The sequence below is a fragment of the Lagopus leucura genome, unplaced genomic scaffold, assembly GCF_019238085.1.
Source record: "Lagopus leucura isolate 7727_CA_CO unplaced genomic scaffold, USGS_WTPT01 Super-Scaffold_100002, whole genome shotgun sequence".
NCBI lineage: Eukaryota > Metazoa > Chordata > Aves > Galliformes > Phasianidae > Lagopus > Lagopus leucura.
This window is the reverse complement of record NW_024962263.1, coordinates 1,901,119-1,917,717: the sequence shown is the minus strand read 5'-3', so window position 1 is coordinate 1,917,717 and position 16,599 is coordinate 1,901,119. Positions and strand designations below refer to the sequence as shown.

The window sequence follows — 16,599 nt, the reverse complement described above, 5'->3', positions numbered from 1 at the left end:
GATTCTGTGTAATAATTAAGACTTGCATATTTTAAATCTTTAGTTAAAGTGCTGACAGATCCGAAATTAGAGGCATAATCTTGTTGCTTTCATTCTATTTTCTAACTTTGTCCTACATGGTAGCTGTACAAGAAGTCGAATAGTTTAATAAAGGTAAAAGAAAGAAAGGGAAAAAAAAACCGTCTCTTCAAAATCTGGTTTTACTTTAAATTTTTATGCTTTGTGTTCTAGCTCAAAACTTTCCAAAATCCATTTAGTAAGCTTTGAACCATTTGGTTTGAGGTTTTGTTTTGCATATTTGACAGCTGGGCCTCTCTGGAACAATAGTCATGAAAATTTAATTAAAAATTGTCTATAATGTAATTATTCTAAACTGTACCATTCAGCGAGCATTTTTCTGTGTCTTTGGAATTCTGTCTACTTATCTGAACTGAAAGAACTACTAATATCAGCATTTTGTACTATTCTAAGAATATGTTTTATTGGTTTAAAAAGTCTGCTTTTGTTTTTTTCTGACTTGGGAATGGTTTCTTTGTTTGGTTTGACCAAGATGGAAAGACTCGGGCCAACTTGAAGTTAAAGTATTTTAATCGTAGTGATATTTTAGACCTGATCTACTTCTGTGAGGAGCCAGTTAGGTTGACTACACGCATTTTCCTAGTTTGAGGATTACTTGTTTAGTCCATAAGGATTAGAAACTTGCAGCCACCCAGGTACTGCATTAAGATAAAACATTTGTTGATTTGTTGATTGTATCCAATCCTAACATTGAAGCCTTTTAGGTATGACTTCTCAACACTTGATTTGTTTAGGGAGGTGTGCTGTTGTTTAGATTTTGTTTGCTCTTAAAAAAAAAAATCTTTTGAGTAAGTGGTTTTTATTAAAGGTTACTACTCGAGGAGAGGCTCACTTAGAACTAAATGCCTTTAGGAGGAAGCATGACTGTGCCTTGGTGATATCTGGGGACTCGCTGGAGGTAAGAGTTTGGTTTCTATCAAATAGTATTTACACTTCATGAACATAAAATTAATGTGTTCATGAAGGATATTGGTGGCTTCGTGCTCTTAAACTTTTTCCAGTGTTTGACCATGTTGTAAGAGTCACTAATGTTTTTCACTGAGTAGTGACAGAGTGATACATGTTCACATTCCTCCGGTCTCCTGTACAGTAACAGAATGAGATGAACCAAATCTCATGGTAGCATGCCATGGTACTGTTTCTTTGTTTGAATCTAAAGCATGTTATCTGTCTAAATGAAATGAATGTCAGTTTAAAGTAATAGGTTGCATTTGGAAGACAGCAGCTCTCTCAGGTATCTCTTACAGAAAGATACCATGCGAGCAAAACCCCATAGAAGAGATCTTTACACTGTGTTTTTGTGTTAGAGCACATGCTGTATCATTTCACCTTCAACATAAACGTCCATGTACTTTTTTTCCCTTAGGTTTGTCTGAAATATTATGAGCATGAATTTGTAGAGTTGGCTTGCCAGTGTCCCGCCGTAGTGTGCTGCCGATGTTCTCCCACCCAAAAAGCCCATATTGTCAAACTGCTACAGCATCACACTGGAAAACGCACATGTGCAATAGGTAACAGTTGACACTATCTTCCTTTGCAGTAGGTAGATCTGTAATAAGTTTACACAGTAGATAGCACCTTTGAGAAAGAATTCAAACAAAACTGAAAAGATGTCTTTATCAGCCACCAAGTATTTGAAGTAGTTATGTAACTGTAGAAGAAAATACCATCAGAAAGGTGTGTTTTTCTTTGTTCCCCCTCAGGGAAAAGTCTTGATGGCTGAAATCATTAATCCATAGGTTATCTGTGAGAATGTAAAGCTATAGTAGGAAGTTTTTAAAACATTGTGAAGGTCAAGAGAGTAAAACCTCTGAAGAGCTGAATATTGCAGTGACATTTTTCAGGTGATGGAGGAAATGATGTCAGCATGATCCAAGCAGCTGACTGCGGGATTGGAATTGAAGGCAAGGTAATGTTACTAGTCTCACTGTCAAGTGTACCGTGTTTCTTAGATGGTAGTAAATTGAACATTTTGAATTAAAGCATACTGTGAGATGATAGAAAATGCTTGTTCTTTGAACCTGTAAGTTCTCCGCTTCTGTGTTCTCTGTTTTTTCTTTTTAAATACATAAAGAAAAGCAGAAAATGCCATAGTTATCTCTGTGAATCTATTAATTTATCTGAAAGAAGCAAGCTAAGCCATTAAACATACTTGATATAGAAACTGTATTGTTTTTATGACACGCACCAAAAAAACTGTCTTTTGTGTCATGTGGCAGAATTGATTTCTGAAGCAACGGCAGCAAAGTTTGTAATTTGTAAAATGAATTATGATTTCGAATTTTGAATTTTGAAGCATATTTTCTACACAGGGTTTTATACTTTGAATATTTTTATTTTGTTTCCAGGAAGGAAAACAAGCCTCCCTAGCAGCTGACTTTTCTATCACACAGTTTAAACACATAGGTAGGCTGCTGATGGTACATGGTCGAAACAGTTACAAAAGATCAGCAGCACTTGGTCAATTTGTCATGCACCGAGGCCTTATTATTTCAACTATGCAGGTATTTAAAACTCCTTTCAGAACAGTTACAATCACTACATCTCTTTGAAATGTCAAAAAATCTTATGCAGTATTCTTTTTTCCTTGTTGTAGTGTTTCGTATATAGAACTTTATTAAATATGTAATTATTTTCTTTTTTTGTAGGCTGTGTTTTCATCAGTCTTCTATTTTGCATCGGTTCCCTTGTACCAAGGTTTCCTGATGGTAGGGTAAGTTCACACCAGCAGTTACAATATCTTTTACTAATTACATCCAAACGACTTTTTAAACAGTATCCTATAGTTGGTGTCTGCCCCATTTCTTAGACATTTATCATTGGTATGCTAACAAGACCTGGAATGAGCCTATAAGAAAAACCTCAAACTAGTTTGGATGTGCTGTTATATCCACTATATGAGGTGGGAAAGTTCCCTGAAGACAGAAAACTGCATAGCTTTAGAAGATATCATATAATACTTTCGACTTTCAGAGCAAAAACAATAGAGGAAATGTGACAAACCAGTGTCAGATGTTATACAACTTGCAAGACAAGCCTCAGTGACCATTAACAAATTGTTTGTTAAAAAATGGAGCTGAAGCTACTATGGAATTTCCATTAAATAAGTCCGGTACATTAGTTTTCTTTCTGAATCATGTATGTAGAATTAGGAGCACACTGATCCTTTTGCAAAAGCTTCTTTAGAGATACACCTCCCAGAATCATGCAGCTGAGATACATGCACAGATTCATGTTTGTCCTTTTTCTCTGCCCCTTATGTCCTAAGAGCTTCTTTTCATACTTCTTGTTTTACTTTATTTAAACAGTAATGACTCAAATTGTAGCCAAATCAAGGTCTGTTTTCACCAAACACTGCAAACTGTAAACTTCTCCAAAATCCTTGTAAATAGTTATGCTGTCCTTCTGAGAGTGCACAACTAATGTGTGCATGCAACCCAAAGCCTCTTTCTTAGCTGCTAAGACTTTGGTTCATCCTCCTGCTTTACTGTGATGTCAGAAAAGCAGCGCTTGTTTTTTCTTTAGTTTTCATGCCATCTTCTGTTGATGAGTTCAAATGCAGGGTCTTTGAAGTTGTTATCAAAATGCAGAAGCACATTGTAACAGACAATAAATTTGGAGTGATATATGCATGGGAAAAAAAGACTTTTTTTTTTGACATATAAAGTCTCTTCTCACAAATGGCAGCTCTCAGAATCCCAAGACCAGGTTACATTTGTGAAGCTGCATTGGTAAGCTGTCTCAGTGCTGCCAGCTTCACTTCATTCACGTTAAAACAGTAGTTGAACGCAATAGATATGATACAAAAATGCTAGTTTGTGCTTTCCTTTCCACAGGTATGCAACCATATATACTATGTTTCCAGTCTTCTCTCTGGTGTTGGATCAGGATGTGAAGCCAGAAATGGCACTGCTGTATCCAGAACTTTATAAGGATCTCACAAAGGTATGAATGTTCTCAGTGCTGAAATACAAAGAACTGTTGAAATTGCTGGTGTGAAAAACTCTGAATTCTTAGAATCATTTTTGTAAGGTGTTCCATGCAGATAAATGTGTAACTAATGTAATGCAGACTTCTGTGTTGCAAAAGTAATCTGTGGTCCCAGATGTTCCACTAGGTTTTGTTAATAGATTTCTAAGTCACCAGACTTCAGACTGAAATAATTCAGTCGTAAAGGCATATTGTTACAAAATTTGCTCTTAGTCTGACCTTAGGAGCTTCGATAAGGAGCTTTTCATGGTTATTTTTTCACAGCTCCTTTTTTAACTAAGAGATTTAATTTATGGATTGATTTTTCCTGTCTTCTGAAAATTATTACTGATCTCTCTCCTAAAGCTGACTTTCTTTAAATAATGGGTATCAATGATTGAAATGTCTTTGCTGAATCATCATGCAGTTACTGCTTACTACAAGAAAGACGTAGATGCTCTGGAGCGTGTTCAGAGAAGGGCAGTGAAGCTGGTGAGGGAATTGGAGCATCAGTCTTAGGAGGAGTGGCTAAGGGAACTGAGCCAATTGTTTAGTGCAGAGAAGAGGAAGCTCTGAGGAGACCTTATTTCCCTCTACAACTACCTGAAAGGAGATTGTGGCGAGACAGGGGTCAGCCTCTTCTCTCAGGTAACTAGCAATATGACAAGAGGGAATGGCTCAAGTTGCACCAGGGGAGGTTCAGATTGGATATTAGGAAGAACTGATCCTCTGAAAGAGTGTTCAGGCACTGGAATGGGCTGCTGGGGAGGTGGTTGAGTCACTGTCCCTGGAGGTATTCAGGAAAGGCGTAGATGTAATACTGAGGAGCATGGTTTAGTGGGCAACATTGGTGATAAGTGGACAGTTGGGTTAGATGATCTTGGAGATCTTTTCCAAACTTAATGATTCTGTGATTCTATACTTTCAGTTTCCGTACATATATCTGCAAATAATAGAAGGGTGTTGTTTCTTTACCCACAAATATGGATTAAATCACAAGAGTTTTCTTAAGTTTTTTTTCTGAAAAGCACTCCAGCTCTATTTTAAACTGTTTGCTAGAAGTGTTATGATACAAAGCAGAAGCAAGAAGAAAGATGTTCTAAGGACAGTGTATTCTTCAAAGACATATGTAAGATTTCAAAAGTAGACTGCAGTCATAGAGTTGACACTGCAGATCCTTTGTCATTTGAATTGTACTAAATTAGCTATTCACTATGTTAGTCTATGACAATTTTTTTCTCTTCTATTTGGAGATCTCTTCTTCAGTATCTTTTAAGTTTCTTTGAGATCGCAGATTTTATCTCCAGAAGGTGTATCTCTCAGTTCCTATGGGTAGTTGTAAGCTAGTCTGTGGAAACCTGCTGATGGGATTTTTCTGTTTCAAAAGATAGAAAGAAGTTAACCTGCACTCTGAAACTGCCCAGGATGCATGGTAGATGATGGCAGACTTAAGATTTTCCAAGCTTAAATGACAATTCTAGGAGGTAATGATTTACTGGCTTTCCCAGCTTACATTGTACCTCTGTGAATGTTAATGTAGAACACAAATTACTTTTAGAAAATAATAATAATAAAAATGACAATGTGGAGCAACTAGGGAGTACGTTAATGGTTCAGTATATGCCAAGCAGAAGATGATCACTGAATGATTATGGATGAATAGACAAGAAGTGCTTTACATGTGCTACATTTTACTTCACTATAATAAGGTAATCTTACTGTGTGTGTTTATTGGAACAGCTTATGATCATGGTGTCCTAGTTGTGACACTAGGGAGTGTACTTGTTTCTGCACATTACTTTGCAAATTCTGTATTATAATACAGATCTCTAGCAATGCTGTTCAGCTAGCGTTACTCAAGTGCGTGTTGACATAGACTAGAATTGTATTCCTAGGAATTGGTTTCTTCTCTAGGATATGCTGATGGTGAAAGAGCTTTCAGGATATTAAGATTAAAATATGCTTGCACAACTCATTGACAGACTCCCTATTGCAAGAACAAGCAAAAATCAGCAATTATTAAAATTACTTCAATCTGGATATGATACAGATTGACCTGGACAGGGTTGAGAGTTGGGCCTATAGGGACTTCATACAGTTCAACAAGGCCAAGTGTAAAGTTTTGCACCCATGTCAGAGCAAATTCATGAGTACAGACTTCATGATGGGTGGATTTAGAGCAGCAGATTGAGAATGGTAGATTAAAAACTAAATATGAATCAGCAGTTTGTGCTTGCAGCCCAGAAAGCCAACAGTATTGAGGGCTGCATAAAGGGAGTGTAACTAGCAGATTGAGGGAGGTGATTGTCCCCATCTCTACTGCTCCCATGGCACCCCACTTGAAGACCTGCATTCAGCTCTGGAGCCTCCAGCATAAGATGGCCAATGGACCTGTTGGAGTGGATCCTGAGAAGGCAATGGGGATGATCAGAGGGCTGGAACACCTCTCCTACAATGAAAGGCTGAAGAGTTGGGGTTGTTCAGTCCTAAGAAGAGAAATGCATGGGGAGAATTTATAGAGACCTTTCAGTGCTTAAAGAGGACCTAGAAGAAAGACAAGGAAAGAGTCCTTATCACAGATTGTAATGACAGGATAAGAGGTAATGTCTTTGAACTAAAAGAAGGCAGGTTTAAATTAGTTATTAGGAAGAAATTTTTCATTACAGTGGTGATGAGGCACAGGAACAGGTTGCCAGAGAAGCCGTGGTGGATGCCTCATCCCTGGAGGTGTTGAAGGCCAGGTTGGTTGGGTCTTTGGGCAACCTGACCTAGTAGGAACTGTCCCTGCCCAAGGCATGGGGATTGGAACCCCCTTCCAACTCAAACCATTCTATGATTCTGTGAGGGCTGGCTACTTTCATCTGAAAATTATTTGTTGCCTGTTGTGTAGCATTTGCTAGAGTCTTAGAAGTGACATAATCCTAGTTTCATAAAGTTGAATCAAAACTCAAGCTTATTCTTACTTTACAAATCTCAGTAATTGGGAGCTAAGGTCTACAGTGGAAATAATGCATGGTACTGAAAGGAAAATGAGTAGACACTCAAATGAAAAAACAAAAAAAAGAAACAGACAAAACAACAACAAAACAGAGTATTTTTCTGTATGTTGGTAACCAGTAGACTGTATACAGAGGTGTGATAATGCCTTTAGCAGCTTACTGTGAACTCTGTGTATCTAAGAAAATATTTTAGCCCATACTGAAACCATCTCAAATGAATTAATTAATCAGTTTCTACAGCAGTGAAGCACTTAAATTTCTCTGTAAAGTTCTGATTCTTGTGTATCCTAGGATGATCAGTTCTTCTGTGGTAAAATGGCTAACTGCTTATCGTTTTTAACTTTGCAGTCTTACCATATTTCATCAATACTCGTAGAATACAAGAGTCCTGAATGCGTTCAGCTTTTATTGTTTGGTTTATGCATATGATTCAAACTGTAACTATCACAAGATTTAAAATATTTTTGGTGCTTGCATAAAATTTATAGTAGCAGTCATGTTTATGGTGTGACTGAAAATAGTTCATCCAACATGGAGAAGTGACTTGTAACCATGGTTTTCTTGAAGTTTAGGTCAATAGGTGCAGAATGTTATTTTTCTTGCAGACTGCTTTTGTGATAAGACGTAAAAACACTAAAAAGTGTGTAATATGACTGTTATTGGTCTTCTGAAAACTAACCGTAGCACTGCAAGGCAAAGTGTGTGTTTGCCATTTAAGACCTTAACTGTCCTGCCCCCAATTTTAACTGCATGCAATTTCTATGCACATTTGCAGTGAATGATCGTAAAAACGAGCAGAAGCTTTTTAGCTTGTATCACTTCAAAGACTGCTTGTTATACTTGTAAAATGTCTCTGGAGTGCTTAACTATTAAAATATATGAATTTAATAGATTTTTTTTTAAGTAGTGTTTAACTGTCCTCTCACTTCTTTCCCTTAGGGAAGATCTTTGTCATTTAAGACCTTCCTCATCTGGGTTTTAATCAGTATTTACCAAGGTAGGAGAGAGTCGTGAATTGATTGAACTGAGAATTTTGTATCTGCTATTGTATTTTTATCTGCTGTGTATAGTTTTTCAGGAGCAGGTTAAATTCCCAAAGCTTAACATTTCATCAGCAGTTATATATATTGCTTTCTGTTTATCTTGTAAATCGAGATTCCTGCAGTGTGCCAGGCCTGTGGATTGGCATGGGTTGTTACTTTTATTGATGCGTGTCGTCTAAAGAAGGACATGACTTTAATTAAGTTCTAATGCAGAAAAATTTCAGCGAGTGCTTATCACATTGCATATCCTTACACAGTAGTTTTCTTTCATGGAATGACAGGAGTACTGTTGAAGAAATCTGAATTATGTAATCAGTTAAAAGTAATTACACTTTCACTTATTATTTTGTCATTTAGACAAAATCAGGTTAATTGACAGTTCATCAGATATTTTGCTTGAAAAGGTACTTAGCTTTCTAACAGTTTTGTTTCTTCACTGCTCTGTTTTCTTTTATTTCACATGCAAAAAGCACAGTAAATATCACATCTCTTTTTTACAAACATTCATGTTACCTATTATCTAAATAACAGTTTAAATAAATAATAATATAAAAAAAAACACTGAGTAAACTTTCCTAATAAGCAATAAAATGTTCAGTGTGCAATTGAACTAAAATGGCACTGTAGAATGTTTTATTAAATTTGTGTGCCTTTCCCAGGTGGTATTCTGATGTATGGAGCCCTGCTGCTTTTTGAATCTGAATTTGTACATGTTGTTGCCATTTCCTTCACTGCCCTTATCTTGACTGAGCTCTTGATGGTTGCACTGACCATACGAACATGGCACTGGTTAATGGTGGTGGCTGAATTTCTCAGTCTTGGCTGCTATGTGGCCTCTCTTGCATTTCTAAATGAATACTTTGGTAAGTAATAGTGTTTTAGCAAAGTTTTTAAACAAAATTTTTGAAGTGTTTTTTTCTCATTTTGGTTAAGAATGATGTTATGCTTTATGAAATAGAGCTTTTTCTGTAAGAATATGGATTTAATTCATGTTGTTTTAAAATACTCTTCTGCCTACTTGTCCCAGGGTTTGATTGTCGTTTTTCCTGTTAATATGATTTATCTGGGTGATAAACTTTTAAATCAAACCTCACATGCTCTTCCCCTCCTTGATCTCATCTTCCAACGACAATCCAAGCTGCTCATCTTAAATTGTCCTTGAGATTTGTACTTGAAATGGATATGTTTTGATTAAATGAGAATCATTCACCGACCTGGTGATCTTTCTGTCTCATTACCTCTAGCCCAAGAGCTGAGGCATTGCCAAACTAGAAGGTTTAGCAATACAGGCTAAAACAGAGGCAGAAAGTTATTGATATTTTATATAATCAGTCTATTTCATAACTACAATAAGATTCTATATAACTTGCTTTGTTTTAAAGTACATTTTGCCACACTGTGTCTTATGGTTCTCATTCATAATTCACAAGATTTACAGTTCTCTCCTTTTAACAGTCCAAGCATCTGAGTGTCAATAATACATATTTCTTTTTATATCAAATTGTCTTTCACTTAAAAAAAAAAATTATCTTGGTCTTTGTGTGATTTGATGGATGTAAATTACAGAAATACACAAAATAACTGTGATTATACCCCAGTATAGGAGTAGCATCAGGCTCCTCCTTCCTCTGTTTTACAGGAGATGACAGTAAGATCCTTTCTTGTTACTTCTCATAGCAGAATTAAATGTGCTGTATGGTAGTTTCTAGTAATTGCAAGGTTCTGCTTTCACTCCCTGTTGTCCCAAGCATTCAGTTGTACACGACTTTTTTTTAATTGCTAAATGCTCTGCCACCTGTCTCAAGTGATCTGTTAACTTCCAGATGTATGAAGAGTCGCATTTTAATTTTACACTCTAATTCAGGCTTTATGGAGAACCTTTTTCATTTCTCTGACACTGATACAAGATTCTTCAATAGAGACCATTGGGTTGATTCCAGAGTGTCCCCAGCCAGCTGGCAAGATGATGAACAAGCACTAGCTCTTTGCTCCAATCTTCAAGGAACTTCATAAAGCACAATTTGCTGCTTTGCCTTTTAAAATCATCCATGTTAGAATCATAGAATCACAAGGTTGGAAACGACCTATAAGATCATCCAGCCCAACCATCTCCTCATCACCATTAATGTTGATAGCAGCAAGTCCTTCCATCCCTTCTAGGTATTTCTCATTGAGAAACACCTCTAGGTGGTGTTCATAAATGTGCTTTAAAAAAAAAAAAAGACTTGATACTGCTCTACAGCTCCAAGTCCTGGAAGTAACTCAGTTTTTAGGCTTCTGAATTAACTGCATGCAGTGACTTCCTTAGGCACGTCTCAATGATGTGTTACGTGGGCTCTTAGTATGTCTGAGCAGGCTTAGGCTAAAACAATACATCAAAATTATACATTGAAATCTAATATAGAAAGTGTTCTTAAATGAGCAAAGTTGGAGCACTAAAGCATTTCTTTAGCTGAATCATTTTGGAGTTAATTTTCATTCACATTTAAAACAGCTCTAATCAAGTTGCTTATACATTTGATTATGCTTCAAAGAGGACTCAGGCAAAATGCAAGAGAACTGCCTAATTACTTACAGCCTCAAAACATAACCAAATGAATCTATTTTCAAATTTTGGGTTGAATTGCTGTTTAAAACCTTCTGACTGTCATGTGAAAAGCAGTAATATTCCAGTTAATGCTACTAACGTCTTTTCCATTTCCTTTTTTGTTGTTGTTGTTTTTTTGTAGCTAGTCTTCTTGTCTAATATTCTTTTCACATAACTTCCGTATTTTCTGTAAAACTATCCTTTCATTTTCGTTCTCACCCTTGTGTGACAGGTATAGGCAGAGTGTCTTTTGGAGCTTTCTTAGGTAGGTGAAGTTTAACTTCTCTGGAAGATAACTTGTGGGGTGGGGGATGTGGAGGGAGGTGTCGGGGGGGTTCTGTGATTCTTAAGTACAACCTGACCATTGCAAAACATGGTCCAAAATTTCAGTGGCAAGTGTAGGATGCCACTGTTGTTGTCATAGTTGTCACAGAAAGTAGCTTCTGACTGTGACTTGTGGCAATACAATCACATTGCTTTCTCTTTACATTTTCGGGCTGTGAATTAATTTCTGAAGTTTTAAGAATCATTTGGTCTGGTCGTTGTGTCTGTTTCAGAGAAAAATGATCCGAATGTGAAATATAGCATCCAAGAAAATTAGCAGAATCTCTGGTTGGGAAATTATAGTAGGTATGAATAGTTTGTAGGAGTAGAAAAATGATAAACCGCTTTAACCTTTAACATGAGAAACTCTTGGTGCTAAGCTGAGATCCCGGTTCCGCTGAAATCACCTTGTGCTGCAAAACTGTGCAAAGAGCATAAAGGGACTCTGAAGCTTTCATTTAAAGAAAATAATCGGCAAAAATGAAATGTTGAGGTTAGCTTTCTCTCTGTGTTGTTTCTTTTGCTTGATTTGTCTGTTCTTAATTTGTTCTAATTTGCATAAGCAAACCTTTAAGAGAATTGATCGACTTTGCAATACGAAAGCTCCAGTTTCCATGTTATCAGCTCCCATTATGAATTTTTGCTCTCTGTTTCTGCAGATGTTGCCTTTATCACAACTGTGACCTTCCTGTGGAAAGTGTCAGCAATCACTGTTGTAAGCTGTCTTCCACTTTACATTCTCAAGTACTTGAAGCGCAAATTTTCTCCTCCAAGTTACTCCAAGCTTACCTCCTAAGAGTACATATATTCCTAGGGGCTTTTTTTTGCTCACACCAGTCTTCAAATCAAACATTCACCGTGCTTTAGTGTCTATGGATTTACATTGGACTAAAGAAGCTAAGAAATAAAAGCGATCAAGTGAATAGAGCACAAACAGAGGAGGAAACATCTGACAGGTACATAACACAGAAGTACACTACCAAGACTATCAGAAATAACCTTTTTGTTTTTGTTTTTTTTTTAACCTGCTGATTATAAAATAAAGCTGAATTACTTCTGTTTTGACAGTGCTTCTGAATTATTTCCTTGCTACTGTAAAGGATTTTTTCCTACTGTGCTGATCTTCTGCAAGTTGAAATGAAAGATTCGGTGATTACAAAATTTCCTAATCTTCTTTTAATGTTTCCATGTGGACAAACTCATTTGTCCATACTTACTATACCAAACGTAATACCTGTAAATGCCACTGTCTGTATTAGCAGCTAAATATTATTCCTCATCAAACATGGGTAAATATGCACTATTTGAATTATGTACAGATGTCTGCGTAGCACAGTATTATTTTAGGAGCTGTTGCCCATTTCTGTACTCTATTTCTGGCACCAGTAAATATTACAGATCTGTGATGTTGACAGCAGTTCTTTCAATGCACATTAAAAACCAGATTGCACAGAAGCTGTTGTGTAGAAAACTAAATGACAAATTCTGTACATCATTCCACTGTACCTGTTGACCTATACAGATAACAAAGACATTGCTGCTCAGTAAATATGTTTTAAAATTTTTATTCATTTTGTATTTGTAAAACTGCAAATAGTGTCAAAGTACATTTCTATATATGAAAAGTCCAGTAAACCTTGTATTAGCTAAGATATTTAAATTGCCTTGTAATCTGTTTACTTGGGTTACTCAGGTAAAAATGAAAGATGAACACACAAACATTGTGGTAGGAAAATGTCATCTTCCAAGCTGTAAATGTTACGTTTTTATAACTCAGTTTGAGTGCAATCTTGTTTAAAAAAAAAAATCTTTCTTTTTTTTTGCATGCTATCAGCTGTCAGTTGTATATCCTTGCTGAGTTACGACATTTACAGCAGCTGAAGATTTGTTAAAGGATCTTACTCTGATAAAACCTGAAGGGTCCAAATGTTACGTGCTGTGCTGGAAAGTAGGATGTATTTTAGTTTCCTGTTGTGCTATAATTTTTCATTCTCAAGAAGTACATATAACAAATTTGGCATAGTCTCATAATGAGTGGAGAGGATTAGTATAACTACCCGTGCTTTATTTATTAAATATCGGTGTTGGTTTTTTTAAACACTTAATATTTATGTCATTTTCATGTCTGACTCTATGCCTTTACAGCATAATTCCTTGCTTGATACCTTTTCATTTCTCCCTTGTACAATTATAATATTGGATAAGTAACATCTGAGTAATAAATCTACTTCCTGGGAGAGCAAAAGGGATTGCAGCAGAGATATTTGGACTACACCCCATTAATTTTGTTTTGAAAGTTTTTCCTAGCAGTTCTTTACTTGCTTTTTTTTTTTTTTTTTCTTCTTTTTAATTTATTTTCATTCCTCATTAAAAAAGCAATAAAGCCTAATTTTTACTAACTAGTATTGATAGTATATGTATTAAATAAACTACTGAGGTAGTGTTTCTTTGAATTGCACAACACTGCGCAGCAGTTTGCTCTGTCCTTCTATAAACTCACTTCTGTGAAAGCTCCACGAGATGTCACTGTTCTCGCATCCTAGCAGAAGCCCTTCTTCATTTCTTGTGGTTTTGGAAAGATACCCTTGGTTAATAGTTTTAGTTTAGTCCCATTTTCTTTTTTAGTTGCTGATTTGCTTTCATTTTCTTGGTTGTTGTTTTTTTTTTCCCCAATAAGTGTTTTTCTCCCCTTTGAACCATTAAGAAAAGCCAGCACGTGCAGATCTGAGGTATTGATGTTTTCTTCAGATTATCTTACAATTATGAGCTCTCAGCCATAACAGTAAAATTCAGCAGGTAAGCAAATGCTTAAGAGTGTTGGTCATCCTGCATCTGTATGTCACACGTTTGATATTAGTCAGAAAATGAGAGAAAACAGAAATCAGACTAGGATTGTAGAAGTGATAACATCACTTAAATGCAGCTGTATGAGATACCATCATACCCACGTGTACAGAATGTAGTTTACATGCATTAAGCACTAAAATTGTGAGGCTAATGTGTCAGCAGACGTATAGACTCTACACACAAACACGCACCTTTTAGAAGTGGAGGCAATTTTCCAGAGTGCCTGCTTTTCTAGAGTATTTTCAGTGTCCAGTTTCAGCTAGCCCTTTATTTTGAAGACTGCAGAAATCTGCTTCAGGTGACTCACCTTGCTTTGGAGGCTCAGTCTGTTCCTGTGCACACCGGAGAAGTTGGAGTTCATTCGTGTCACTCAGCCACAGCCCTGCAAAGGGAGTAGTGCTACCATGTCACAGCAGTATGGAATTAACAACATGAACACAAAATGTAAGTGTTGTAATAGATGCCTTTCAGTAGAAGGCTTTAACATAGCAGAGATTTTTGGCACAAACTGAGCACCATCACAGTTCCTGGCTCTTAGAATGGTAACATGCCTGGTGTGCGGGTGAATAAATTATTCCCAAAGAATCTCATTCCGTTGTCATTCACATCAGTATTTTGGGGGGAGTAAGTATACCTTACATAAACAGATCTAGGCTACCAGTTCTGCAGGAATTTAAGCAAAAACTTCAGTATTCACTTCTGTAGTTAGCTGTCGTGGGGATAACCTTCAGGAAACATGGGAGTTGATTTCACTGCAGATTGCTCTGGCTTGTGCGTTCGTACATGTTAGCAGCATTGCCTCTGTACTCCTTTGCAAGTGTATGGCTGTCTCAAGGCATTTGAGTTGCTTTTAGACAGAACCTGCATCAGATGCTCTGCTGCTGGGATGGATGGTCTGTTCCAAGGATCATCCTCCATCCCCGGACTGAAGTGCACCTCTGCTCATGTCAGGTATGCTGGTGGCTTCCATCCAAACACTGCTGCAGTTTGATACTCTTGGTGCCTGCTCGCCTTTGTGTGCATGCTGACTGGTAGTACAGACCTTCCTTGGAGACTCCAGAGCCATGCTGTTAACAGAGATACTCAGACATGATCTCCTTCCCCGCTTGCAGAGCTCTATGTCTGAGTTTTATATATTGGCAAGATAACTTCAAGGAGGCTTGCGTCCTTTCACATGTCCAGAGCTATAACCATGGCTCCTACAGCACCTGCAGGACAAAGAATTTAGCACAGACTGTGTGCAAAGTGCCAGGAGTCTGGTTATCACTTATAAAGTGACAGCTGCAGCAGAGAGGTGGCCATTCTGCTCTCACTGCTGACAGAGAAGCTATTGTAAGTCCTGCTTTCCTTCACATCCACTTGAATTATAGTTTCCACAGCTTCAGTCCTTATTTTTGCTGGTCAGAGGGGAAAGAATTGGGCCAGCAGTCTCTTATCACACTTCATTTAATAAGCAGTCTGAATCTAGACTGCTATTATAATTCTATTGAAACTTAAAGGCAATCAAAAAAGGCCTTCAAAATCTTAGCCCCCTGTAGGGAGGAAAATCAGTACAAGTAAAGAGAGTCAACACAGATTGAACGTTACATGTGAACAGACAGGAGGTACAATATCTTTAACGCCATGTTAAAAAGCAGAGGAATTTCTTTTGTAAACAAAACACACTTAAAGTGAGATACTTCCCAACAAGCATTGACTACCCAACAGATGCCCTCAGCAGGGTTCACAGCTGTTACTGTGAGGGGGAATTTGCACAGCCAATTGCTAACAAAATCATTTTCTAATAGGGAACTGCACTTGCAGACCTATTTGTTACTCCGTCGACCGAAAACGTGATTTTGACTCAAATGTTCTACAGTGGAAGTTGTACAAACTGCATACCTTGAACAGAACGAGAGAGTGTTCCATATTTAAGTTCTCAAATTCTGCTTTATTCTCCCATTCCTGATGAGGCTGTAGCAAAATTGCTGCTGAGATTTCTACTTACTGTTGTCATGGATGTATGTCATAACCAGCAAAGCTAAGCGTGTAAGTTGCCCAGAAGAGGGCTGGCTTAATGAATACTTACATTTTCTTCCCTATGAGCTCTAAGAAAGATCATCTGCTTTAAGAAGAGAGATTATTTTACATTATTATACATGATAGGTATTTATGAGCTAAGCTTTATTCCTCCAGTAGTAATCTGTCTACTTCCTCTCCCGTTGACAAAAGTAATAATAAAAAGGCCTTCAACAGTAATGTTTCTGTAGCTTTAACCAAGCTGTATGCAGAATAGTCCACTGTAATTCTTACTGAGAGAACTGCTTTCTGTTGTTTCTCTGTAATCTACACATCCAGCTTGTCTGTGGTCCTCTCTGTTTTGCTGTATTTTGCTCCAGGTTCTGAGCATGAATTTGATTTTGCAAAGTCAACACATTGTGGGGAAGAAACTGGCCATTTTGGCTGGGAGGTTAGGGATATTAATGGACGCTTTCTAAGGATGCCTTTAAGGAATACGTGCATGTGCAAGTGTTATGCATTTATTGCAATCATCGATTGCCTTTCTGAAGGAGAGATTTGGAAATTCCATGGTAAAATGCTTCCTTTGGATGAAACCTCTGTGCCGTGTTTGCTCAACAGAGGAAGATGAACTTCTATCTCCCTCTATGTAGCAGTTGCTGGTGGCTGCCTCCTCTTGCCATTGACTTCTGAATTCATCTGCAGGGACACTGTTATGTATATGCTTCTACTTCTGCCCACAGCTTCTGGTTCC

General features: G+C 37.2%; 1 protein-coding gene across 6 annotated transcripts in view; it reads left to right on the top strand.

Moving 5' to 3' along the window:
- Positions 1-12,065, top strand: part of ATP9B (ATPase phospholipid transporting 9B (putative)) — a 157,018-nt gene extending 144,953 nt beyond the window's left edge. The window contains exons 21-31 of one of the 6 annotated variants that reach the window (XM_042868808.1): positions 887-976; positions 1,445-1,589; positions 1,923-1,987; positions 2,427-2,582; positions 2,727-2,791; positions 3,915-4,023; positions 7,986-8,043; positions 8,749-8,952; positions 10,909-10,941; positions 11,234-11,306; positions 11,660-11,751. In XM_042868808.1, the coding sequence (XP_042724742.1) occupies positions 887-976; positions 1,445-1,589; positions 1,923-1,987; positions 2,427-2,582; positions 2,727-2,791; positions 3,915-4,023; positions 7,986-8,043; positions 8,749-8,952; positions 10,909-10,941; positions 11,234-11,277 (969 nt within the window). In that variant the 3' untranslated portion in view covers positions 11,278-11,306; positions 11,660-11,751. Of the gene's footprint in view, positions 1-886; positions 977-1,444; positions 1,590-1,922; positions 1,988-2,426; positions 2,583-2,726; positions 2,792-3,914; positions 4,024-5,434; positions 6,754-7,985; positions 8,044-8,748; positions 8,953-10,908; positions 10,942-11,233 lie in introns of those variants that run through there. The other 5 variants (XM_042868805.1, XM_042868807.1, XM_042868806.1 and 2 more) reach the window with 5 other exon arrangements.
- The last annotated feature ends 4,534 nt before the right edge of the window (positions 12,066-16,599 follow it).